Source organism: Sorghum bicolor, chromosome 6 (genome assembly GCF_000003195.3).
Source record: "Sorghum bicolor cultivar BTx623 chromosome 6, Sorghum_bicolor_NCBIv3, whole genome shotgun sequence".
NCBI lineage: Eukaryota > Viridiplantae > Streptophyta > Magnoliopsida > Poales > Poaceae > Sorghum > Sorghum bicolor.
The window spans coordinates 51,049,486-51,074,422 of NC_012875.2; the positions used below are offsets into that span (position 1 = coordinate 51,049,486).

Sequence of the window (24,937 nt, forward strand, 5' to 3'; positions counted from 1 at the left end):
CAAAAATCAGTTTTGAAATACTTTTGAACTTTACTCAAAGTTACACAGTACAAAAATATAAATGCTCCAGCATGAGTGCACATACATGTTACTAAACCCTATGATAAGTTTTAATTTACTGAAAAATATTATTCCCCTATGTTTTATGAGCACAAAAATTCAAAATTAAATTATTTTTCATCTATTTCTAAAAGAACAAAATTTAGGGTGTTACAGAATCTTTTGAGCCTAGTTAGGTCTTGTTTAGTTCCAAAAATTTTTACTGTAGCACTTTCGTTTGTATTGACTAACTAGGCTCAAAAGATTTGTTTTGCAAATTAGAGGCAAATTGTGCAATTAGTTATTATTTTTATCTATATTTAATGCTCCATGCATGCGCCGCAAGATTCTATGGGACGGAAAATTTAAAATTTTTTGTTATTTTTTTTGGAACTAAACAAGGCCTTAGTCCATGATTGGATAATATTTGTCAAATACAAACGATATTGCTACAGTGCTCTTTTGCAAAAACTTTTGGAACTAAATAAGGCCTAGTTAGAGACCGGCCACAAATAAAGCATGTATATTAATCATGAAAGACGAGCTTAAAAGAAATATAAATGTCACTAAAAATAATAGCTAGTAGATCTATTCTGGTTTCTACATAATAAGACACCACTAGCATTCCATAAACAACATAAAGTAAGCATCTAGTTACATCCAAATTATCCACCATATCATTATGATATATATAATCCAAATTGTTGTAAAACATACGGACTTAAACCTAGAAGGAAAAGAGAAAGTGGAATCTTAATCCTAGTCCGTTTGTATGTGGGCTCTTACCAAAATTATTAGTCCTTGGCAGGACTATATATACGTGGGAGCTCTATGTTGTAATCACCAATATTTAGAGGAATAAAGAATAGTCTCCCTATCTTGTGTCTATTTGTTCTTCTACTTTCATCTACTATGTTGATTATGAGAGACGAAGAGGGAAAGGTTCCAACCGCTGGCAACATGTTTTATAACACAAATAACTCCTTAAATTTACATCTAGATTACCACACTATTATGAAACATAATCTACAATAATAGTCACCTTAATTTGCATCTATATTACACGCCTAGCATTATGATAGCTCATCTAAGTATCCCTTGAATATGCATCTAAATTACCATTTATGCTATTATAAAAAATAGAATATCCTTCAATCTACATATAACTTACAAACCATTAGAAAATGTTTAAATAACCATAAATTATCTATATATGTTTCTAAAATTACCTGGTTCTATTAAATTAAGTACACATGCATGCATGAGTGATAATTATATATGTTGTGTTTCAGCAATCTAAAAATATTCCTTAACGACTCACATTTGTATAATAAAATATTATTCAAGATTATGTTAATATATATGACAATAGTTTATGTATTTTTCATTTATACAAATTTAGGCATCATTTATCAATGTTCAAGTTCTTGCATTGGGCCTAGTTTCATTGATAGTCTGTTTACTGCTAGAATAAATGGGTTGCATTGGCTGTTATTGCCTATGTTCCATTTAGACCCTCATTGGATCCTTTGTTGAAAAAATTTCACAACATCTTAAACTATTGTCAAAAACTAGCTTTCCTCTTTGAACTCTAAATCAGACATCTCCCCCCATCTCCCTCAGGTCTCAAAATCTCTTAAGTTACCTCTATATCCCGATACAAGTGGTTTTCTAGGTAGTTTCATCATCTTATATAGATTATTGAAAACAGTAAAGTACAGTAAACACATGATAATTTTTTAACTCATGGAAAAATGTCTCTAAGCTTATAAAATACCCAAGAAAATCATAAAAGGTAGAATGAAACATGATAAACCCAAATAAATATTTATAGCTTGTGAAAATGGTCCTAGAACCTTTTAAAATTTAGATTTAGCTCTAGAAAAATAGGAAATGTCCAAAAGTGTTTTGAAAACTATCAATAATAAAACATAATACAACATACATTAATGCATAGTTTTTTTTTTTGACTTTATTGGGAACTTTTAGTATAGACTATGTCAACATCAGAGGTTCATTGAAAAATTCAAAAGTTTAAACTTTAAAATCTAATAACTTAAAATGAATATTGAGCCTAGACTTCCGCCTGTATAGTTAATTCACAGGTATAAACAACGTTTTCCTCCTTTTTTTTTTCAGCCCAAATTAGGCCGACTGTGCCTAGTAGATGGCCTTGTGGGCTGTTATCGTAACAAATTGTTTTCAGGCCCGCGTAGGCCGCACGGCAACAGCGCGAGATTCGGCCCAGACGCCATGAGGCTCATTTCGACGGCGTCGGCGATATGGTCGCCGACCATGGTGTACGTTGGCGAAGAGCTGCGTCGCTACGAGCCTACGACTACGACTCTACGAGGCACGCGCTCCCCTGGCGCTGCCCCTGCCATCGGCGACTGGTATGGCCACACCGCACCCATGCCGGCATGCCGCTGCATCGTGGGGCACGAGCGCCGGCGCGCAGGGACGTATACGCCATCTGGGCAACGGATTCTCATTTGAACTTAAATTGGGTTCTAGCATGTTTGAATAAACATCGAAGCTAATATTTTATACCATATACAAACTAAATACCGCTAATAATTCACTCTACAATATAACCTAGAGCTACCACATTTGAAAGAAAGAAAAAAACTCTTCGCAAAAAAAAAAACTTCTGCTACTACTGTGCTCGGCCACTGGTGCTTACAATGGGCGTGTTTTTGGGACCGCAGCCCCGTCACCCCCAGTGCTAGTTTAATCTCGTGGTCTTTGTGTTGTGTCTTCATCGGTGAAAATAATTGTCGGGATTTTCTCGATTCTCATGATAAGACAACCACATACGATGTAGTATCTGATTTTAGGTGGCTCTAAACATGCAAAACCGCAACTAGATTCCGTCTGTTCTGTAATCTGTGTATACGGCTTTCCAGCATCGAATACTGAAGCCGATGTCCTGGTGTATCTGGCGACATTATGCTACGTTTTCAGTTATCACCTGCCAGTTTTTGTTACACACTCCAGGATGGATGGCTTGTTATTTATGGACCTCCAGACAGCGGCTTGACAGCTTTGTTTTTCATACACAATACGAAATATAAAGCATACGTTTCCAAATGCCACGCTACGACTGGTTTAACAGTGACAGAACAGAGACCGGCCTCTCTGGAAATCTGTTCCATGCGAGCAACTGGAGTGGTACACGGAGCTACGGCCTACGGCGACAGGTATGTGTGCACAGCTGTATGTAGAAAATAAAAACAACTCCCCACCAACCAGTGAACAGCTGAACATGCATCCGCATGCAGCTTCAGAACGGCACTCATCCTATTCTGAGCACCTAGAATCTATCTCCCTCCTGACCACACGTAAACAAGAGCACCGGGTTTTAAGATTTTTCGTTACATTAAATCTTACGACACATATATAAATTATTGTATATATATATAAATAATTAATTATATAATTTATTTGTAATTTTTGAATTAAATTTTTTGAGTCTAGTTAATATATAGTTAGATAATAATTACGAAATATAAATAAAAATACTACAGTGTTAAAATTAAAAAAAACAGATCTAAACAAGACCTTACACTTCTTCGTGGGCATGGTTGCTCTGCGTTCATCACTTCATGTGGATAGATTGCTAGCATTTTTCTTTGAATTTAAAACTGGCAGATACTGCCGTTCATGTGGATACATTATGGGCGTCTTCCACGCAAAACTCATGCTGCTTTTTGTATTTGTCTTGGTTCAACTACATTTTCCCATGGCACCTTTTTCTTGACCTACCGACAGACAATCAGTATTTGGATTCATGGTCATGTGGTATCGGGGATAGTCTTGCCACCAGATTAAGCTGGTTAACAAAAGTATGATGCACATGTTCTGCAACAAGAGTATAATTTTCAGTCGGAAGCAAGAGTATAATTTACAATGGCAATAGTAGGTGCCAATGCACTGGCTCTACTAGACTGCCATGTTGACGGAGCTCGCATGAACGAAGGCCAGTAACGACCTAGTAAGGCCAAAACTGGTCAGCTAGTCCTTTTGTACCTAGATGTTCAGTACTATGTGAAGAATAACCAGAGCGTTGGAAATGAAAATTTATGTCACGCGGTACCCTTAACTTACATCAACACTAGTTCCAGGGGCTGCCACACGTACCCACACCAAAGCCAAGCCTTGCGAATTGCAGACATGGGCAATGGTGCTGCAGCCCGCAAAGAAGCTTTACCAACCAGTAACTCCACACAAAAACAAAGGAACACGCATCTGAATGAACACCTTGAGGACCCTGGGTAGGCCTCGTCAACACTCTGAAACTCGCTATTATCTCTGTACTGTCTTCACTCCATCTCCTCTCGATCGGGATCAGGGATCAGCGGCACGGCCACAACCCCCTCTGTTCAGCAGATCGGCAGGGGCTCACCGTTCCACTCCTTGAGGCACTCGAGCACGGCGTCGATGTGCTTGCCCAGGTTCATCGCCACGAACACCTTGTTCACCTCCTCGCCGGGCGACCTCGTCTTCTCCCCGGTCAGGTACTCCGTGCCGAGCTCCTCGCGCACGAACCTGTACAGCGGGTACGACCGGCACTCGGCGATCCTGTTCGGTACCGCGGCCGTGCCGTTCTCCACGGCCGCGCGGGCCGCGTCCACCTCCCGGGGCAGCGCCGCGCGGAGCTCCTCCTCGAACGTGGCCACCTTGGCGAACACCGACGTCTCCGGGTCGCGCTCCGCCTCGCCGTTGGCCAGCGCGTGCTCCACCAGCACCGACCGCATCTTCTGCATCAGCGGGTAGTTGGCGCTGCAGGGGTCGTCCGCGTACGCGAACACCGCCTCGCGGTCGATCGCCGTCAGCAGGTCCTTCTCGCAGAAGCGCGCGTTGTGGAGGCCACCCGTGGCGCTGGTGCTCAGCGTCTTCTTGGCCACCGTCGTCACGCAGCTCTTCACGGCGCTCTTGAGGTTCTCCTCGAGGTGGCGCAGGTCCACGGCCTGGCACAGCGCGATCAGGAACGTCGACGACATGAGCTTCAGCACGTCGACGGCCTCGGCGGTCTTCCTGGACGAGATGAGGCCCAGGGAGTTCACGTCCTGGTTGTGCTGCTCCGCGCTCTGGACGTGGTTGGTCACGGGGTTGGCCAGGAACTGGAGCTCCGAGCAGTAGGACGCCATGGCGATCTCGGCGCCCTTGAAGCCGTAGTCCAGGCTCGGGTTTCGCCCACCGGACAGGTTGGACGGCAGGCCGTTGTTGTAGAAGTCGTTCACCAGCTCCGAGAACTGCGCGAACATGAGCTTGCCGATCGCCGCGACGGCAAGCCTGGTGTTGTCCATGGACACGCCGATGGGCGTGCCCTGGAAGTTGCCGCCGTGGAGCGCCTTGCCACGGGAGACGTCGATGAGCGGGTTGTCGTTGACGGAGTTGATCTCGCGCTCGATCGACTTGGTGGCGGCGCGGATGACCTCGATCTGGGGTCCCAGCCACTGCGGCGACGTGCGGAGCGCGTACCTGTCCTGCTTCGGCTTCATCAACGGGTCCAGCTCGCCCATCTTCTTCGCGAGCATCATGTAGGAGCTGCCGTCCAGGATGTGCTCCATGATGGCCGCGGACTCGATCTGCCCCGGGTGGTGCTTCAGCTTGTGGGTCAGGTGGTCGGTGTACTCGGGCTTGCCGTTCATCACCTCGCAGAACACGGCGGACATGACCTCGGCGAGGACGGCGAGCACGTTCGCCTCGAACAGCACCATGGACGCGAGCCCGGAGCCGACGGCCGTGCCGTTCACCATGGCGAGCCCTTCCTTGGGCTGCAGCTCGAAGAAGCCGTGCTGGATGCCGGCGATCTTGAACGCCTCCGCGGCGCCCACCTTCCTGCCGTCGGGCGCCACCGCCGTCGAGTTCGGCCGGCCGGTGACGAGTCCCGCGATGTAGGAGAGCGGGACCAGGTCGCCCGACGCGGTGATGGTGCCCCTGAGAGGAAGGCACGGCGTCACGTTGGCGTTGAGCAGCGCCGCGATCGTCTCCAAGATCTCGAAGCGGATCCCGGAGTAGCCCTGCAGCAGGGTGTTGATGCGGACGAGCATCGCGGCGCGCGTGGCCGCCGCCGGCAGCACGTGCCCGTCGTCGCCGGTCCCGAACGCTCCGGCATTAAGGAATCTGTATATATATAGCAACAAAACACAAAAAACGTGCGACACAGGTAAGCAAGCCGTCTTAATAATTGCAGTACAGCAAACGATTTACCGTTGGCAGGGAGTGTAAATAAAAACAAAAAAAAAAATTCCTTTGTCTGATTGCTTACCGGATGAGCTCCCTCTGGAGAGCGCCGCCCTCCTTGGTTCTCCGGTGGGAGGTGGCGCCGAAGCCGGTGGTGACGCCGTAGCTGTCGGTGCCGTTCATCATGCTGTTCATGACCCAGTCGCTGCTGGCCTTGACGCGGCCGCGCGCGGACTCGTCGAGCTCCACCCGGGCCTCGCCGGCGGCGGCCACGGCGGCGACCTGAGCGACGGTGAGGCTGGCGCCCTCGATCTTCACCAGAGGCCTCCTGTACTCCTCCACCATCCGCTTCACGGCTTCCAGGTGGCTCCCGGTGAGGTCCTCGGCCGCCTTCCCCCAGTTGAGAGGGTCGGCCGCCCGCGGCGTGGCCAGGCAGACACCATTGCCGCTGGCGCCGGCGGCGTGTCCGTTCTCGCACTCCATGTCCAGTTTCGACTGTGTCTGGAGGAGGCTTGGTGGTAGCTGTGGTGGGCGTCTGGAGGAGGAGACGTGGAGGGGGGAAGAAGAGCTCGAGTACCAGAGGAGGCGGAGGCGGAGGCTCTTCTTGGAAGGGAATGGAGCTGGGGGAGGCATTTAAATAGGCAGCGCAGCAGGGGTTGGGTGGGGGAGGGGGTTGGTGTGCACGTCGGAAGGGAAGGTGGGGCAGAGTTGACCGCTGGGCCTGGGATTGGTGCGCCCGAGTCGGAGGGAGCGTGCTGACTGCTGACCACCACACGCACACGGTGGCCGCCGGCTACGAAGAAGAGCTGCGCCGTGGCGACTTTCCGGCAACCGGCCGTCGGAGCGAGCGGCGTGGCTGTCATGGGTGAGCGCCGCGCGGCTGGACGGACGCGGGGGGGGTGGGGGGGGGGGGGGGGGGGGCGGTGGGTGGGTGTTGGTGAGGGCAGAGGAGGAGGAGCAGCAGAGCACGCACGGCCGTCGTCTTGGGTTAACAAGACGTGCAGGCTTGCGTTTTTACCGTTTTCGGGACATTTCATCCGGACCTTTGCGTTACCGTTACTTACGTGTCAAATGATACTATTTTTTTATGCCAAGAAAACGGTACTCTTGAGGTGGTGGTTGCGTTCAGATTCGCTTTTGCTAACATCTGGCAAGCGAACGGTTATCCGTTTCTCCCTTAAGGATGTGCATCGTGTTGAGTAGCCCGTACAATTTTGGAATCACCAAGTGTTTATCTGCCTATTTATTTGAGTTTATCTGTCGAATTTATCAATCATTTAATAGTATTTTTTTCTTATAACAAATCAGCAACCATGACTTATTGGCCAAGCAATAGGTTGTATGTCTTACTTTTCTACAGATTATGATTTACATGTACAAATATAGTTGGTCTACATACTTAATTTGCATTATCTTTGTTATGTTAGATGATCCGAGTCGAAAAGACATAAAAACTGTCTTATCAACTACGGCTAAGAATCTTGCCATAGATATGGTTGTAATGGATTTTTACAGTTGATTTGTGTTGTCTTCATTATGTTGGATGGTCGGGACAAAGAAGTGAAGAAACCACTTTATCTTATTGGGCTTAACTCATGCTACGCGGCACATAGCTCTCTTGTGTCGTTTAAGGGGGGCAGGGGGGAAGGGAGGCTTCATATATCTTACGCAGTCATACCTTAAGGGATTTGACCACCTCACTCGCATTGTCTTCATCCTGTCGCACATTTCCACACCTGCTTGAAAACGGCCGACCAACACAACACAACGCAAATATAGTAAATGGAAACGATAACGAGCAAATGACATTCTAGTATCATCATAAAAATAGTATATTGGTAATTTAAACACTTTTTGAGACACATATAGCTATTTGTTATGGTTATTTAAACAATTTTCATAATGATAGATATTGGTGATTTAGATGTGGCCGAAGATTATATTGGTTTCTCGAAGTGGAAATTTAGATTCAAATTTATGACATTACTTAAATTATCTACCGTATGACAAGTTTATGAGGTTACTTAGACCATCTATCCTAATAGCAGGGTGGGTAATTTGGTACAAGTTTTACAGTTACTCGGATCATTTATTAAATGGCACATGGGGTGATTTAGATGTAGATTTGCTAGTGCTGGTTAACATTTTTAGAAAACAAAATATATCCCATGGCTATTATAATCAATCATGATTAGAGTCTACCAAATTGATATTTAGATCTTTCTATTTTTTAGGATTTTTCTTCTTTTCTAGCATATCTTGTTAGGATTACTATTGAACAATAGTAAAATAAGGGGCCTATTTGAATCCTATGCAGCTAATAACTATATGCCAAAAATTAGTTAATGTGTTGTTTGGATCCTCAACTAATAAATTGGCTAATTAACCTACCTACCATCCAGCTAACAATTAGTTATTAGCTAGTTTTTTTCAACTATTATAGCTAATAGTTAGTTGGGTGGGACCAATTAGGACCAAGGTCCCAAATTCTTTTACTCTATCCGTCTAAAATAATCGTACATTTGTAATTTAAATTTTCTCCACAAAATAAATGAACAAATGGCATGGGATTGGCAGCAGAGCATATGGTACACTAGACATTCTTGTGGAGTAGCGTGGGACGAGGAACAAAGAAATAAAAGTTAAGGTAAAAAAAGGTAACTGAGATAGAGGCCAGCAAATGTTTCGCAGGGACAATTTCATTATTGTACCCTTTGTCTTGTCAAGTTCTACAATGCTAACTTATTTTTTATACGGAGACAGAATATGCTTCGTTGAAGAAAAATGCTGCCCAATCCCATCCAACAAGTTTACCGGGCTGTGCTTAGGCCATGCATTGAGCCATAGACGGCAGGACGGGCCGAGCAAACATATTGATCTTGCGCCTCGTACCTAAAACTTTTGGTTCACTCGCGAGTCGTGAGTCGTGACCTTCTTTTTGTTCACTCGCGAGTCGTGACCTTTTCAGACATGCAGTACAGTAAGACACTATCATATAGTCGCAGAGACCCTGACACCCAGAGTTCCCATGTGTTTCACGAATATACTCTAGTTCGTATCGTATGTACTTCTTTTGTAAAAAAAAAATAATTCTCATATTTCAAGGAGTCAAATAATTTAAACTTTAACTAAAATTAGACAAAGAAATATTAACACTCATGAAATAAAATAAGTATCATTGAAATAAAATAACTTATAGAATATTCTCTCCGTCCACAAATAAATGTACATCTCGTCTCTCGAGAAGTCAAATCTTTTAAAATTTGTCCAAATATATATAAAATTATACTAATATTTATCATATGTAATATGTATCATTAGATTGAACATGAAATATACTTGCATAGTATACTTATTCACATATATAAATATTGATATTATTTGATATATTTGTAGTTAAACTTTAAAAAGTTTGACTCCTCGGAAAATAATATGTGCATTTATTTATGGACGGAGGAAATATATTTTTATAATAAATTTTACTTGAATGTATAAATGCTAATATTATTTTTTATAAATTTTGTTAGAGTTAAGCTTATTTGACCGGTACCCTTTTAGTACACATGAGACGAGACGCTGTTGCAGTCAACCTGCTTCCAGTCCCTCGTCACTTCGTCAGTCGTCACCGCCGGACGGATCGATCGACACGATAACGTTGCAGTGGAAGCTTCTTGTTAGGAAAAGGGACGCAGAGCTTTGCTCGTTTGTTAATCGGCAGCTAGTGCTGCCGTTCCATTCATGGAAATTGTGTGGGACTGAGGTCGAAATGCAAATGCACACCCCGATCGATCTGCTGAAGATTCCGGTCCGTGGCCGCATTATGAGCACGTTTCTGCGGTCGTGTGAAAAGCTATATTCTTGGTGCACACTTGCATGACCTGACGACTGCCGGAGGAAACTATGCTTAATTTTCTTGGAAATCTTACGCTGAAGTGTCCTCCGCTCAAGTAAAAAGGTGGTTAGTACGCCAAAGACTAGACCATTATGTAATGCACACGAGATTACGGTGCACCTGCGCAAAGAGTTTCGGTGCTCCGTTCAAGTAAAAAGGTGGTCATCAAGTGGAGGCGAGTTGTGGCTGCAATGAGCCCGAAACTAGAGCATAACTTCCTGTGGTTTCAGCTTTTCTGATCTGGACTTTTTAACAGCACCACTTGTCAGCCTGTTTACTTGAGTTTATCAGCCGAATCTGTCAGTTGAACGGTGTTTTTCTCTCAAAACAAATCAGTTAAAAGTATTTTCTACCATGCATGATTTATCAGTCAAACGATCATTTTCAACAAAGGGGCCGCGTACCAGCGGAGGCGGAGCCCTGAGCATGATCACAATAGGATTTTGGGATGATCTGTAGCTTTGGCACCACCAGTGACGACCCAAACGATGATATGCCATTTCTACCAGCAGGTCCAAATCGAGCATATACTAGCATTCTTGCATCCCCATGTCTCCACGCGCGCGGCCGTGAGCCCGTGGCGCGTCGCGAGCAGCACGGCGGCGCATGTGGGTGCCGTTAGGCCGCTCTCGTGTTCCAACGGCCAGCAGGACGATGACGCCGGTGATCGTTCCGGTCTCCAGTCCTGATTCTTCACACGGCGGACAAGAAAGAAGAAACGCGAGAAGGGGGAAAGGGACGACCGGACGGACGAGCGAGCTTGTAGCACTGGTCTTGCGCCGGGTCGGTCGGTCATCTGCATGCACACTACGCATCCACCACCTGTTCTAGTGCGAGAGAAATTACCTTGGCTCTGCTGCAAACTCACGCTTTTTTTTTTTTGAGGGAAATTACGTTCTAGCATACGCATTATGGAAGTTAGTACTCCATCACTATATATCTATCAGTATTACTGGCTAGACTAGACCTGAGTGGTCATCAAGTCACCAGCCACATGTCTGGTCCAAGTCAGTCCAGTGCGCTCATCGCTCATGCATCTGGAATATTTGGACTGTCACTTGTGCCAGTGTAGGTGCATGGAATTCTCGGAACAAAGGGAAAATGAAATATTAGAACCCTCTAAACGCCCCATAATGAAATATAATTACACTACTACAAAGCAGAGATATAGTAACACCAACTTGTGTTACTATAGGTTGGAGAAAGTGTTACTAGCTCTCTTAGTAACATATCTTTTTTTGTGTTCCAATTGGCCGTGTTACTATAGACTAGTTTATTGTAACACATCTACTTGTCTACAGGAACATTTGTCTAGTGTTACAATAGTTTTTGTCGTAACACTTTTTTTTGCTCTAGTAACACTTGACATTATGGTAGAATGCATAGTTTGTGACACATTTATTTATGTATCGAAACATTTTTCTAGTGTTACAAGGATTATTTGTTGTAACACCTTTTTAGTTCTAGTAACACTTCTACATTATGGTGGAGCATAGTATGGAACAAAGGAACATATGGTTTGTAACACTTTTTATATCTATTGTAACATATTGAGATTATGAAATAAATATTTATTTCACCTATATATATGGCACACGGATTATTATAGAATCACACAAATATGACACATTGTAAAATCACATAAAACACAAATTTCCATAATCATAACAAGATCCACACATAGTAGGATGATTTCAAACATTGTGCTTGCATAGAATAAATTATAGAATTTGTACATAATGATATGGCTCTATAGAGAGCAAACACACATAGTCAATACTAGAAAGAAAAATTCAAGAACTAGCTAAGATTCATGAAGTCCATTGCTTCTTCTTCCATTATTTTTTGTATGCATCGATGTAGGAATTCAACCATTAATGCATCGACTCTTTATTGTGCAAGCTTAATTCTTTAATTGTACACGAAGGGTCACTACAAAGTAAGGAAAATTAACACATTTACCATACATTAAATCTTATTATACATCTAATTATTGTACCGTACTTCTATGTAGCTAGCTTGCGTTCCTATTAGGAGAGGACAGCTCTACACAAACTGACAGCACAAGTACTGTGACGATGCCCGTGTTTGCACAAAAAAAATGACACTAAAGAGAAAGCTACATATATTGGTTGAATGATTTTATCCATGATGAATCTAGAATTTTTATTTGATATGTGATGTAACTCATTTAAAATACAGTTATGGTTTTGTGAGATGAACTTGTTTAAGTTAAATTCATGGATTTGTGAGATGAACTCAAGATTAATGTGCTTATTATTGTGCCATATGTCAAAAATTTTTGTAGCCAAAATTTTTATTATGTTTAATATTTTAGAATTTTTATTTGCTCATTCTTCTATAAATTTTTATGCTAGGCGGCGCCGACAGCTAGCCAGCCAGTCTACACGCCAGGGGGTAGCCATCTTGCCTACTCGCTTGTCCTATATATGCCATGGTGCTGCAAAAGAACAAAAAAACGTGCAAATGAACAAAAGGACAAACATGTTAGTTTATATGATAAATGCATCGAGGAATACTAAATACACATAATAGCAAGAAAATTAAGTGCCCAAAGTTTAGAAACTTATTTTTATGAAGTCGACGATTAGAGTCACAAAACTGCAAAGCGCGACAATTGTAGGCCTAATACGCATTTTTTCTCACGTCGAGGGAATGAACAAGAGGGAGCATAATTTGAGGATGTCCGGGTCCATTGCATGTGGATGCGTGCACACGAGCACAGGTGCGCATGGAAGCGAGCGAGCGAAGCGAAGAGCCCACGGAATAATTGCTCTATGAATCTTTGTAACATTTGGACTGTAACATTATTTTGTGTTACTATAGTGCATATATTCGTAACACATTTTATATGCTCATATGCGTTACAATATAGTATATTTTTGTAACATTTTTTTTTGTAACATTAATTTTGTGTTACTATAATTACTATTAGTAACACACTTTTATAAAAAAAGTGTTTTGTGTTACAAGTGAAGTCTGTAACACACTATTTTGTGTTACTATAAATTTTACAGGAACACATTGATGAATATGTTACAAGAAAGTGCTACAATATCTTTGTTTTGTAGTAGTGTTAATACTTATAATCCAGTCCTTCTAATAGACTAATACTAACGTCCCATAGCGGGATTCTAGCATGTGCAGGAGCACAGAATGACGATGTACTACTATTATTAGCTAACTGAACTATATAATATGCTTCACGATCTCAACCATTATATCAAGGGATAAGGAATTACTTTTTCTAGATCACGCATAAAAGGTTTACGTATCTTTTTTATTAGGTAGAAAAATAATTGAATATAATACACCTTAGCGGCATCCTAGAGGTCAGAAGAGTATACGGACACTTAGACCTATCCTAGTGTATTGAAATCTATGATGTTATATTGGGAACCGATCAACCTGAAAATAGACGCCGGCTAGGAGGCCTATGCCTATGCAGTCGAGCGGGCGGCGCCCCTTGCGCGCACCCACGTCATTGTCCGGCGGGAACAGCTCACGGAAGGCACCTCCATGTGACTGGGGTCACCGCCTTAGATTTCTTTTTTGTACGCCCTCATGGCCGATATGGACGGAGTTGACATCCCGCTAGTTAGTCCTAGGCGCTTCAAGACAAGGTGCTCGCGTCACTTGGTCATCAGGAGGTGGGATAGACTCTGCACTGCTATCCGTTTGCTTCTATTAGGGAGCATGGGTAGTGGGCGTTTGTCGAGAGCTGAATAACCTTCGGGCAGCTCGGTGTTGTCAGTGTGAGGGGGGGGTGGAGTGCTGTTGACGATGTCCGTGGCAGCCACTACCATCACGACTCCCGAGGTGGCAGTCTCAACCAGCACTAGGTCAAGGAACACCTCAGCATTCACGATGTCGCCCCCCTCCTCCCAAGCGATAGTGTGACCTGTGGTGGCCACTACACATGCGACAACGGAGGTAAATCCGTTATTCTTGTGCAGTCTTCACCAGAGAACGTGTGTCCACTTTCTGAGAGGTGCCCTCCCAAGCAGTCGAGGATGCTCAGGGTGGGCTCACCACCACGAGCAAAGCGGCAAACTCCTCTAACATTGGGTCGAACCGCGCGGGAGCACGCCTAGCTCCAATGCTGCTTCCTCACTTCCTGGCAAGAAAGTATCATGGAGAGTCGATCATAGTTGACTGTTAATTTCAGTGGAATCAATGCACTAACAGTGATTTCGTGGAAATGCTTCAAGTCGTCTTTTGATTTCCACACACATATACAGTGGAAAATTACTGCATTCTTTCATCCTGTTGCCCGTCGGAGTTGGGCACAATTTTCCCCAAGGTACACAGCTGGCTGCTAGGAGTGCTCTGACGGGTATTCATGCACAATGTCTCGACTCAGTTCGTGTTTTGGTCTTTTATTATTATTATTATTATTATTATTATTATTATTATTATTATTATTATTATTATTATTATTATTATTGGACCTGAACAGTGATCGCCAACCACCCGTTGAAATCACCGTAATATTGTTCAGTCAACATCGTTCGTTCCCCGCTCGTCACCACATGATGCGCGAAAACGTGTACCGAGCGCTGGGGCTAGGTTAGTTTACATGCAATTTGAGTATTCTCGACTATATATATACTGCGTACGTAGATAGTCTTGATCGGTGTCCCCAAGAAACACAAGCAGCCGGGCGCACGTACTAGCTAGTGGGTATTTCCAATTATTCCAGGTGGGTTGGTGTGAGACAAGCGTGTTCACATCATCACTGGCGGCATGGGTTCAGCGCGATCAGCGGCGTACTGACGACTCCCGCTAGCTGACTGGCACGCGCGCGCGAGAGAGGACGTGCGTGGTGACTTGACTTGCTCTGCGCGGAGGACGATGCAACCAATAGCGAGACCACACCAACGCCGCCGGCGGCCAGACGATCGATCCAACCATGCATAGTATATCTACTGGAGTGCAGCGGGCAGAGTGCCCACCTTCAAGCAGATATATCGTCCACATTCTGATGAATGTCGATGCATGTACACGTTCGTGGTCCTCTCCGGGAAGCGTGCATGGTCCCATGTGTGTGCCAAGACGATCCATCGCCGCCGGTCTAATCTCACGAGAGTTACTTATTGCAAGCCTTAGCTGCCCACATGAGCGTTTCATGTCTCCCTCTCGATCGACGGCGATCGATGCATCCAGCCAGCAGGCCGGGCGGGTTCAGGCGCACATATATTCCATTCAAAACATTCTTTAATCTCCCTCCTCCTTGTCCTTGATGGCTTGATTAATTAACACCTTGCAACCTGCAGTGCAGGCAGGGCAAAGCTGTGGCGGCTATCGAGCCAGCCAGCCGGGGCAGCCGCCGGCCGGCGACGTCGGTCGATCGTGACGCCGCCGTCGTCCATAGCCACTGCATGCGCGCAGGAGCCGGCGGGGTGTGGTGGTAGGTAGCGCGGCGGGCGGCGTAGCGTGTCGGTCGGTCGTGGTGGCGCGGGTGGGTTTGGTTGAATGGTTGCGCTGGGCTGCATGCAGGCTTGGCATCCACAAGTCCCACCAAACACACACGTGCGGTGTGATGCGGGACGGAGTCGACAGCCGAGCCGAGGCGGTTGGCGTTCGCGGATCGGACGGCGCCAGTGACCCGTCGCTCGCGCGATGCCGGCCGGCGCTGGCCCCCCCCCCCTGCTCCCGATCGATCGCGCAACGGTCCACATGGTTGCCCTCTGCGCCACACAGACGACATTGGTTGCCTCTGATCGGTTGGTGCGTGCGCTCGTGCCAGGCCCAGACGACCGGACCAGCCCCCGGCCGGTCGGTCAGGTTTTTCGGCTTGCGTGCCGGAGCAACGTTCGTAAATCGAAAACGTAGGTTGGCCGGCCGGCCGTAGTATGTGCTACTGCTACCTACCACACCTGGACTGGAAGTGGTTTCACACTGTCGGTTGCGGCATGTATTAAATATAAATAAAAAAATTAATTATATAATTTATTTATAATTTACGAGATAAATCTTTTGAGTTTTATTAGTTTATCAAATACAAATAAAATTGCTATAATATCTAAAATCTGAATTTTTTGACAACTGAACAAGACCCAACTCATATATTGGCCCGTCGCCGTTAATTATTCTGTGATGAAGGATGTGCTGGCTTCTTCTGTAAGTAGTGGGCCACCTGGAACTGGAAAGAATAGAATTTTTTTTTTCAGGAACTAGGCCTTGTTTAGTTCATCCCGAAATCCAAAAAGTTTTCAAGATTCCCTGTCTTATCGAATCTTACGGCACATGCATGAAGCATTAAATATAGACGAAAACAAAAATTAATCACACAGTTTGACTGTAAATTACGAGACAAATCTTTTGACTCTAGTTAGTCTATGATTGAACAATATTTACCACAAACAAACGAAAGTGCTACAGTTCCGAAAACTTTTCAGTTTTCGGAACTAAACAAGGCCCCAGTGGAAGCAGTACGTCACTGAACTGTGTAGACTGAACGCATCTGTGGGCTTCAGCCATGTACTTGATTCAGGAAAATGTGCTCTTCTTCTTTCTTTTTTTTTTTAGCAAATGTACGCTCATTCTTTCTTTCCCTTCTTTCTTTCAGGGGATTGCAGGTCCGCTCCGTTCCGGCCCGGCCCGTCTTGAGGCATGATGACCGCTCCACGATCTGCTTGCTGCCAGAACCCTAGGCGGCCTAATTTTAGCCCACTATAAATAGAGTACACACTTGATCGGCCCACGGGCTGCAGGTCCAAATAAATGGTGATCTGAATATGAACGTTGACCCATGACGAACCGTCTCACTTGTCACTGACGAGGGAATAGGCTTGTTAAGCCGAGCAATATTTTTGTTCACAAACATTGATGGATATGCCGTCAAGCCCTTGCAACTTTAACTATATTTCATTAGTTTTGGTAAGGGTAAAAACTTGATTGAACACCTCAATGCTAAATGACTCAAGGAGGCAATTTCTAGCTTCTAGTGTTGAGGTGGACCTTCTTTTCATCACTAGAGGTGGGCTTATTAGGATTTTTGGGGGTTTCATCACATGCTTGGTTACTAAAAAAACCTAGATTAACCACTTCTAAATAGTATGTCATTCTAGCACACCGCTAAGAGAAATTAGTATCATCAAGGTGTGTAGGTCTAGCGTTACCCATCCTACCCACTCAAAAAACGTCACTAACTCAATGACGGTTAAATCAAGGTCGTCTAGAGTTGAGGCAACTAGCAATAACATTTTTTGAGGTATCGAGAAGTCGAAACTTTTTCCTTGAAAGGGCCAAACTCCCGATCTAAACTCGTGGATATGGCCCATGGACCTGTCCTGCGTATAATTAAGTGGGTCTCTGTGTGTGGCCTCTTCGGGACTGCTTTCGCTGTCTTCACTATCGAGCTTTAGGCCACAGCTCACTGGCCTTGTTCCCTCCGATACACTATCTCTAGTCACACCACAAACATGGTTGGTGTAATCTTATAAGATTAAAAGCTCCTTAGGATACAATAATGGTGCGTCCAAGCACCGAACAACAAGCGCAAAAAACAGTTCAGAAAAATAATAATAACCAGCCGCCAAAAGGTATGTAAGCCTTACTGAGCCCAAAGCTTAAGCCTATAGCGCAGTAATTGGTGTCATATTTTTCTTAAAATGGGAACATGACAATTACAGTAGTGTTAGGCCTTCTGGTTAAAGTTTGTCCTTGGTAAACCGCTGGTTTTGGAGTGCTTCGCTGAGCTTGGCTTACACAGGGGCGGATCTAGTTAAAATAACCTTGTGTGTCATCTTTATTTTGCCATGATTCATCTAACCATATATCTATCTATGTCTATATCTTTCTATATCTATACGTACATGTATCTATATCTAGAAAAAAAAATTCTTTACCTTTTCTTTTCACTTCCACAATGTCCTCAGGTTTCTCCTTATAATATAATCCATACTCATATAAGTTAGAATTGCACACATATGCGAGTCCAGGAGTACGGAGTGTAGGCCGGTCCGTTTGGAGTTTCTGGTTGCAAGTTTGATAGTACCAGAGAAATTTAGTACCGTAAATCCATTTTCATCCATGAACGCGGCCAAAATCCAATGAAAAGTAAACTTAGTGCCACAGATACAATTTCATCCATGAACGTAGCCCGGCACAAATCCAAAGAAAATCAATGGCTAGGCAATCGGACAGCAAACCGAGTATATTGGCATGAACATCATGCAGCAAAACAAGAACAGTAGAGTACTACAAGCAAGGAGGAAAAGAAACACGCACACAATGAACTAACAGAGTTTACTTGGGCGAGGGCGAGAGCCCTGGCGGCGGCGCCGGCGGCGCGAACTGCTGCGACGCCGCGGCGCGGCCTCGGTTCCGGCCGAGCAGGTAGCACCCGACGGCCAGGAGGATCAGCAGGAGGATCGCTGGGATGGAGATCACAACCTCGAGCATGACTGAACCTGCTCCAGCCCCTTCTTCCTGGCGGGCGTCCTCAGCTCTTCTCCGTAAAGCTGCTATGCTAGAAGAAACAAGGGACAACCACCGACGCGAGGAGATATACAGGCGGGGGCCAACCAATCCAGAGGAGGTAGGATCGCGACGGCCAGCTCCGCGGATTGCTTCGGCTTCGGCACCAGCGCGAGCGATTGTTTGACGCTTGGGAACCAAGTGACGTACAGGCCTGCACTCTGGATTGTCTACCGATGGTCAAGTTGTGTGGCAGATGCTAGGAGACGCCAGGAAAGGATCGGTGCTTCCAGGGAGGACACGGACCTTGCAACAACCTGACGTCAAACCACTAACCAGTACACGATTTCACCGTTTCCTGTTCTGGATTCAGAACGCAAGACTTTGGAGGATAGGACCACTTTTTAGGTTTTACAACTCCATCCCAATTTCAAAGCAAATTTTTTTACAAATTTGATTGGAAAAAACTTGAGATAAACACAAGATATATCAGATATCACAGGTTACTGATTTTGTACTTCGGTGATGAATTGAACAGATGGTACATGCCATACCCATAACGGGGCAGAGTGGATGTAGTGCTAATGCAGAACACAACAGAACAACAGAGTTGTGGTCTGTCCAGTAAACTCGGCAGGCAAGCAAGACAACGACCAACAAAAAGCCAAATCTTGCACAACATAATTCTTTTCCCTCCTCCATAAAAAGAAACACTAGAGACTATTAGCTTCGAGGGAAGATACAGACAATGGCTACACGGTAACACTTGTTCAAATTAGTTTTCTCAGCTTCTCAGTTAACAACTAATTAAACAGATGGAATTACATGGGCAAATGATCATAAGCAGATCTTGTTTGACAATGGTTATGTACTGCCTTGCCCAAGATAGTTCCCCTCCTGAAAAAGCGTCTTCAGATTACTGCAAGGCATAGAAAAACAACCAGGATGGTATTACATTGGCATTCCAATGGAAATTCTATCTCTAACAAAAATCACAGGGAATAATAACAACTATGAGACATATATATAACATAAAAAAGTCAGTGATGAAACTATGAAGCATTTACAGATCCCTAATACAAAGTCCCAAGTGATCATAAATTTCCAAGATGATATTGTTCCTTTACACAAATAGCTTAATGGAAGTTTGTGCTTGGATTTGGTACTGTATCTACTCCAGACATTCATGAACTTGCACCTTAAAAGAAGATGTAGCTTAAAGGAATAATCTGCTCGTGTAGCCATTTGAGTAATTGAGTTTATTACTAACAGTGTTTCAGGGGAGGATACGACAGCTGGAAACAGTTCTGATACTATCAGATAGTGGTCAGTCTGAAGGTAAGAAGTTTTTACCTTTGGAAGAACCCAAGGAGATAGCGAAGAATGTACCAAAAGAGGCAAACCATCAAAATATCTAACATAGTCAAGGGATACATTTATTGAAAAACTTTAGAGCTTCTGATATTCTTCAGCCTAGTCAGAAAAACACCCAAACTTCCATGAACCTACTAAAGATCATGAACAGGCTTTGTACATGTACTAACTAAACCTTTTTACCGATGATAGATATAAAAAAGAAAGGGAAATTAATTAACTTAAAATAAATAAAAGGCTGTAAATTTTCTTGGCACTGTAAATATCATTATCTTGTTTTCCAAAACTGCCTGTGTACTGTGGAGGTAAAGTTGCAAATGGTGGGACCTGAACACTAGCATTTGTAAAACTTGGCATTGCAGGTTCAAAGTCACCAGGAAGAACATGCAGCATAGCACCCTTGACTGCAGGATAACCACAGATGCATACTGATCACCATGACAAAGACAGGGTTAGCGTAAAAGACTTAGGGACACGTGGAATACTTTGTCTCAAACAAGGTTCAGGTCCCCAACCTTGCAGTATAGTACTATGATATTTTGACATTCTTATGTTCTCTCTTCATTTCCCAAAAGACTTAACTAAAATAGAGCTTTGAATCACTTTAAGTCTGTATTACTCCAGAATAAGGAAGTAGAGTGAATAGTCTAGGACTAGGATGGAGCTCTGCTAATGATTGGCAGACAAACGCAAGATTTGAAGACTGCATGGTAATTTAAATTTCCTGAACTTCCTAGCTAATATAAAAATTGCTAGAAAATTCACAATATCTGGATGTTTTGGTGCTACGGAACTACGGAGTATAATCTTATTACTAGTACAAAAATTCCTCAAAGGAGGCTCTAGTATTCTGAGAAATTGCCACAGTAGAAAAAGGCTGTAAACGGAATGCGCACTGGCAATGACAGACAGATATCTAAATTCGATTCATCCCGTGATATATCCTCACAGCTTTCACAGATCTAGCAAAGCAAAACCAGGAGAAGACAACTAGACTGAGCCAGGCGCTAAAAGAATCAACTGATTTCAGGATGGGAGAGGAACACGACCGCAAGAGAAGCAATCGAGGGAAGGATACTGAAGAGGTAGCGCTCCCACCAATCGAGCATGTAGAGGCCGATGGTGACATTGTAGAGGTGGATCTTGCGCCCGATCCAGTTCATCCTCCTCCTCCGGCCTCCGCGACGCCCCGCGCCGCAGCTCGCCTCGCCCAGATCCGAAAGGAGCGGCGCGCTGTCTGATCCTCTATGTCTATGACTATGAGGATTGAGGACGAGCAAGGCGGGCGGACTTCTCTTGTGGGTCATAGCTGATCTCAGCCGTTAGTTTTGTCGTTGAACGCTGCAGATCAAAACCTGTGGGTCCCGCTGATGCAGAAATTGTCGGATCAGTTATAACTGGTAGGTCCTGAAGGCTGGAGGTGGAGGGTGGAGTCAGGTCAGGCTGGATCGAATCGAACAGTACTGAGTCGATGAGTTTGCTCAGTGTGGCTTGTGGTCTAATGCAACCAGCTCAAACTCTATCATATACCATGTACATTAATTTTGGCCTTTCGGGACTTCCGTCTAAAAAGAGCCATTCTCTTTTTTCCAAGAAGTCTACTATTTTTAATTTAATCAAACATATATAAAAAATATTAATATTTAAGTATATAATTAGTATTATTAGATAGATTGTTAAATATATGTTTATAATAAACTTATTTAGAGATATAAATATTGATAATATTTTTAACAAATTTAGTCAAACTTTAAAACGTTTGACAAGCACGAGTCTCGTAATGACTCTTTTTATAGGACGGAATAGTAGAGGATAGTGCACCACACGTAAGAGTCATAGGTGACTATCACTGCCATCAAAGGCTCTGTTTAGTTCTTCACCCAAAAATTTTTCATCTATCCCATCGAATCTTTAGACACATGCATGGAATATTAAATATAGATAAAAAAAATAAACTAATTACACAGTTAGGTTCAAAATCGCGAGACAAATCTTTTAAGTCTAGTTAGTCTATAATTAGCCTTAAGTGCTACAGTAACCCACATGTGCTAATGATAGATTAATTATGCTTAATAGATTTGTCTTGTAATTTTTAGACGAGCTATGTAATTTGTTTTTTTTATTAGTTTCTAAAAACCCCTTCCAACATAACCGATGTGACATCCAAAAATTTTTCATCTACAATCTGACCAAAGAATGTTTGTTAGGGTACGCCAGAGTCATAGCTAACTGTCAGTTGCAAGACGTCCCATCAAAGAGCGACAAAGATTAAATCGCACTTCTCACTCATATTTACTCTTTAAGGCGTGTTTGTGACCGTTCGACAAACTTTATGTACAACGACTCCATAAAAAACCTAAAGTTTACGGAACAGGTCTCTAGATGCTCTCACGGTTTTACTTTTTTTTTCTAGAGCAGAGTTGTGCGTGAAGCTAAACAAAGCTAAAATCATAGCGTGGAGCATTATCAGACATGAGACACCCTCTCACTCGTCCATATTTGCGCTCGCAGCTAGAGATCATGGATCCACCACCGCCGGTGCCTCCAGCAGTTCAGCTGCTTCCACAAGCCCCCAAGCCAGCAGAGGCTAGGGGAACGACTAGCGAGAACGAAGCGAAGCACACCTCGTGGAGAGCTATCATGTTTTGCAGCACTGCATCTCTGCACGGCCGCGCAACTGCTCAAGACTGAGAACCACGGCAATAGAAGCCATTAGCAGGACCAGCAAATATTCCACGTCAATTAAGGATTTCTGAACAAAGTGGGTAAACGCCGCAACGCAATAAGCACAAGTGCAAGCTCAACATTCAAAGATCAAAATACTGCAGGAGGTAGGTACATACTCCGGTTAACAAACTGATGAAGGTCACATGAACGTCAGTTCAAGGTAACCAGTTAATCCTCCAAAACATACATAAGCTACAGTTTTCAACAGAGACATTGGCTTCCGTGAACCCAGAGAAAGGGCATAGCTGCAAGGTGGCTGGTTGGGCAATCAGTTTGGGTTCCTCAGAACGATGATGACCGAGTCGCCCCTGAGGAACATCTTGCTGATGAATCTATCCTTGTTCACAGGCAGAGCCTTCTTTTTGCCCTTGCCAGTCTTGGGGACCTAGAAAGAAATGAGTCCAAGGTCAGTTGCACTTTCACAAATTAAAAATCTTGTAGGATCATGAAAAACAATCAGTCTGTTGGCTGAGTTCATTACCTCTGTCCACATCTCCCGCACGTTCTCGAGCACCATGTTACAGTGGCGATCAAAAGCGCGAACCCGGCCAAGTAGTTTCTTGTTGTTGCGGCAATTGATGAGCACCTGAATACATCAGGAAACAGTAAGTTTTAGCTTTATTGACTAATTACAGACGAAATACAGCAGCAGACCATCAAAACGGCGACTACTTTGAACACAGCATGTATAAGATGTAAAATTAAATGCAGCTTCACAAAGCTACAGAAGACAGCTTTTCTAATGCAACAATGAATATTAAAGTTTTTGAGTGGGAGCAAAATGACAGAAACTTGCGTGCATAGGAGGAGCTGAGTCATGTATAGTTTCATTCCCATTCACTGAAAGGTGTCCCAAACCTGTATCTTCAAACTTGTATGGAATCCAAAGAACAAAAACTAATAGCACAATGCACACGAGTTTCTAGCAAAATAACAGGAAGGAAACAGGATAAATTGCATACCTGGGTGTTGTTCTTAACACTCATCATTAGGACTGACAGAGGGCCTGTGCTAAATTCCTCCTCCTCTTTCTTTCCAGCCTGCTGTAAATAGTTTGAAAAGAGACAGAGTTAGCCATCTCTATGTATCGACAGAGGTCAGATATGAAACAGACACAGATTATGCAATCCAATGATTCTACCAAAAAGGGGATTTCTCTAACTTCTCATCATTACATCTATGCACATGAAGACAACGTTAGAAATTTTGGTCAGATACTCACACCAGCTCTTGAAAGCTGGTCAAAGAGAAAGAGCAATCCGGAATTCTGGATCATAGCCAGAGCCAAAAGTTTTGGATCATTTACAGGGTACAGAATATATTTGCATCTGCAAGCATGACAATAGCATCTTGACTATTTAACTGACTGATGCAGCAAATAATCTTAAGTCCTTGTTTGCTACTAAATTGTTGTAAACCAGTCTCTCCTTACTTGTTGGTTTAAACAATTAGTGTTTCTCTTGCAAAAAAAAATATACATGCCTAAGTGGCAGATAAAAATAATTCTAAGTGCGTAGAAATAACACCTTGCTTCAAAAATTGAAAGTAACAGTTAACAATTGACTAAGTTCTTTCATCAAATATAATAGTTGAGATTAGACAATTCAAAAGGTTGTGACCAAAAAAATTCAAAGGTTTCTACCTCAGAACTAACTAGCTAGCCTAGTCCTAGGGTTAGGAAAACAAGATCCAAAATCAAAGCTAAAGGCCTCCAGTGTATCTTAAACTGAAATTATAACCTAAACAATGGGATTCCCCAGGCTAATCTCTGCTTCAAAAAGCATAACAGCAAATCCAAACAAGAAGCCTGCATCTTTAAATAAATAGCACTTAAGGAAGGAACTTACATTCTCATCCGCCATCGCCTAGCCTCCGCCCTCCTGCAAAAGGGAAAACAAAGGGCAGCCACCAGTTAGCCAAACTGACACGAGCCGAAGAAAAAAAAACCTACAGACGCAAAGGATCAAGTCCGCATCTAGACGATTTGCACCTGATGCTAAACGGAAGCTAGGAACTAGTAAATCAGAAAAAAAAAATCTTGAAGGTAAACAAAAACCCTAACCGAAAGGCGCGCCGTAGCCCGCAGATCGGCAATACAGCTCCGGTTTCGTACCTTCTCCGCGCCGGCGGCGAGTCGCTCCGGGTGGTGCTGGTGCGCTCCGACTCCGAGAGGCGGAAACCTCGGAATTTTTTTTTGGGCGTGCTTGAGCTTCCCTTCCCTCTTCTGCGGTTTTAGCGGCGGCGTGGGGGCAAGGACCAAGGAGTACTGCT

General features: G+C 43.9%; 3 protein-coding genes across 6 annotated transcripts; all 3 read right to left on the reverse strand.

Moving 5' to 3' along the window:
- Positions 4,088-6,843, reverse strand: LOC8054283 (phenylalanine ammonia-lyase). Its single transcript, XM_021463885.1, has 2 exons — positions 6,314-6,843; positions 4,088-6,168 (listed from the first exon to the last, which is right to left on the reverse strand). The coding sequence occupies exons 1-2, from the start codon at positions 6,709-6,711 to the stop codon at positions 4,422-4,424; spliced, it is 2,145 nt and encodes a 714-aa protein (XP_021319560.1). The 5' UTR covers positions 6,712-6,843; the 3' UTR covers positions 4,088-4,421.
- Positions 19,053-21,439, reverse strand: LOC8054284. Its single transcript, XM_002448150.2, has 3 exons — positions 21,018-21,439; positions 19,919-19,979; positions 19,053-19,484 (listed from the first exon to the last, which is right to left on the reverse strand). The coding sequence occupies exons 1-3, from the start codon at positions 21,244-21,246 to the stop codon at positions 19,430-19,432; spliced, it is 345 nt and encodes a 114-aa protein (XP_002448195.2). The 5' UTR covers positions 21,247-21,439; the 3' UTR covers positions 19,053-19,429.
- Positions 22,658-24,937, reverse strand: LOC8054285 (small nuclear ribonucleoprotein Sm D2). Of its 4 annotated transcripts, none has more exons than XM_021464161.1 (5): positions 24,780-24,937; positions 24,514-24,546; positions 23,629-23,706; positions 23,148-23,252; positions 22,658-23,051 (listed from the first exon to the last, which is right to left on the reverse strand). In XM_021464161.1, exons 2-5 carry the CDS (start codon positions 24,526-24,528, stop codon positions 22,935-22,937), a joined length of 315 nt encoding a protein of 104 aa, XP_021319836.1. In that variant the 5' UTR covers positions 24,529-24,546; positions 24,780-24,937; the 3' UTR covers positions 22,658-22,934. The 4 variants fall into 4 exon arrangements, with proteins under 4 accessions (XP_021319836.1, XP_002448196.1, XP_021319837.1 ...); XM_002448151.2 differs by having other exon boundaries at positions 23,629-23,709; XM_021464162.1 differs by having other exon boundaries at positions 24,729-24,910.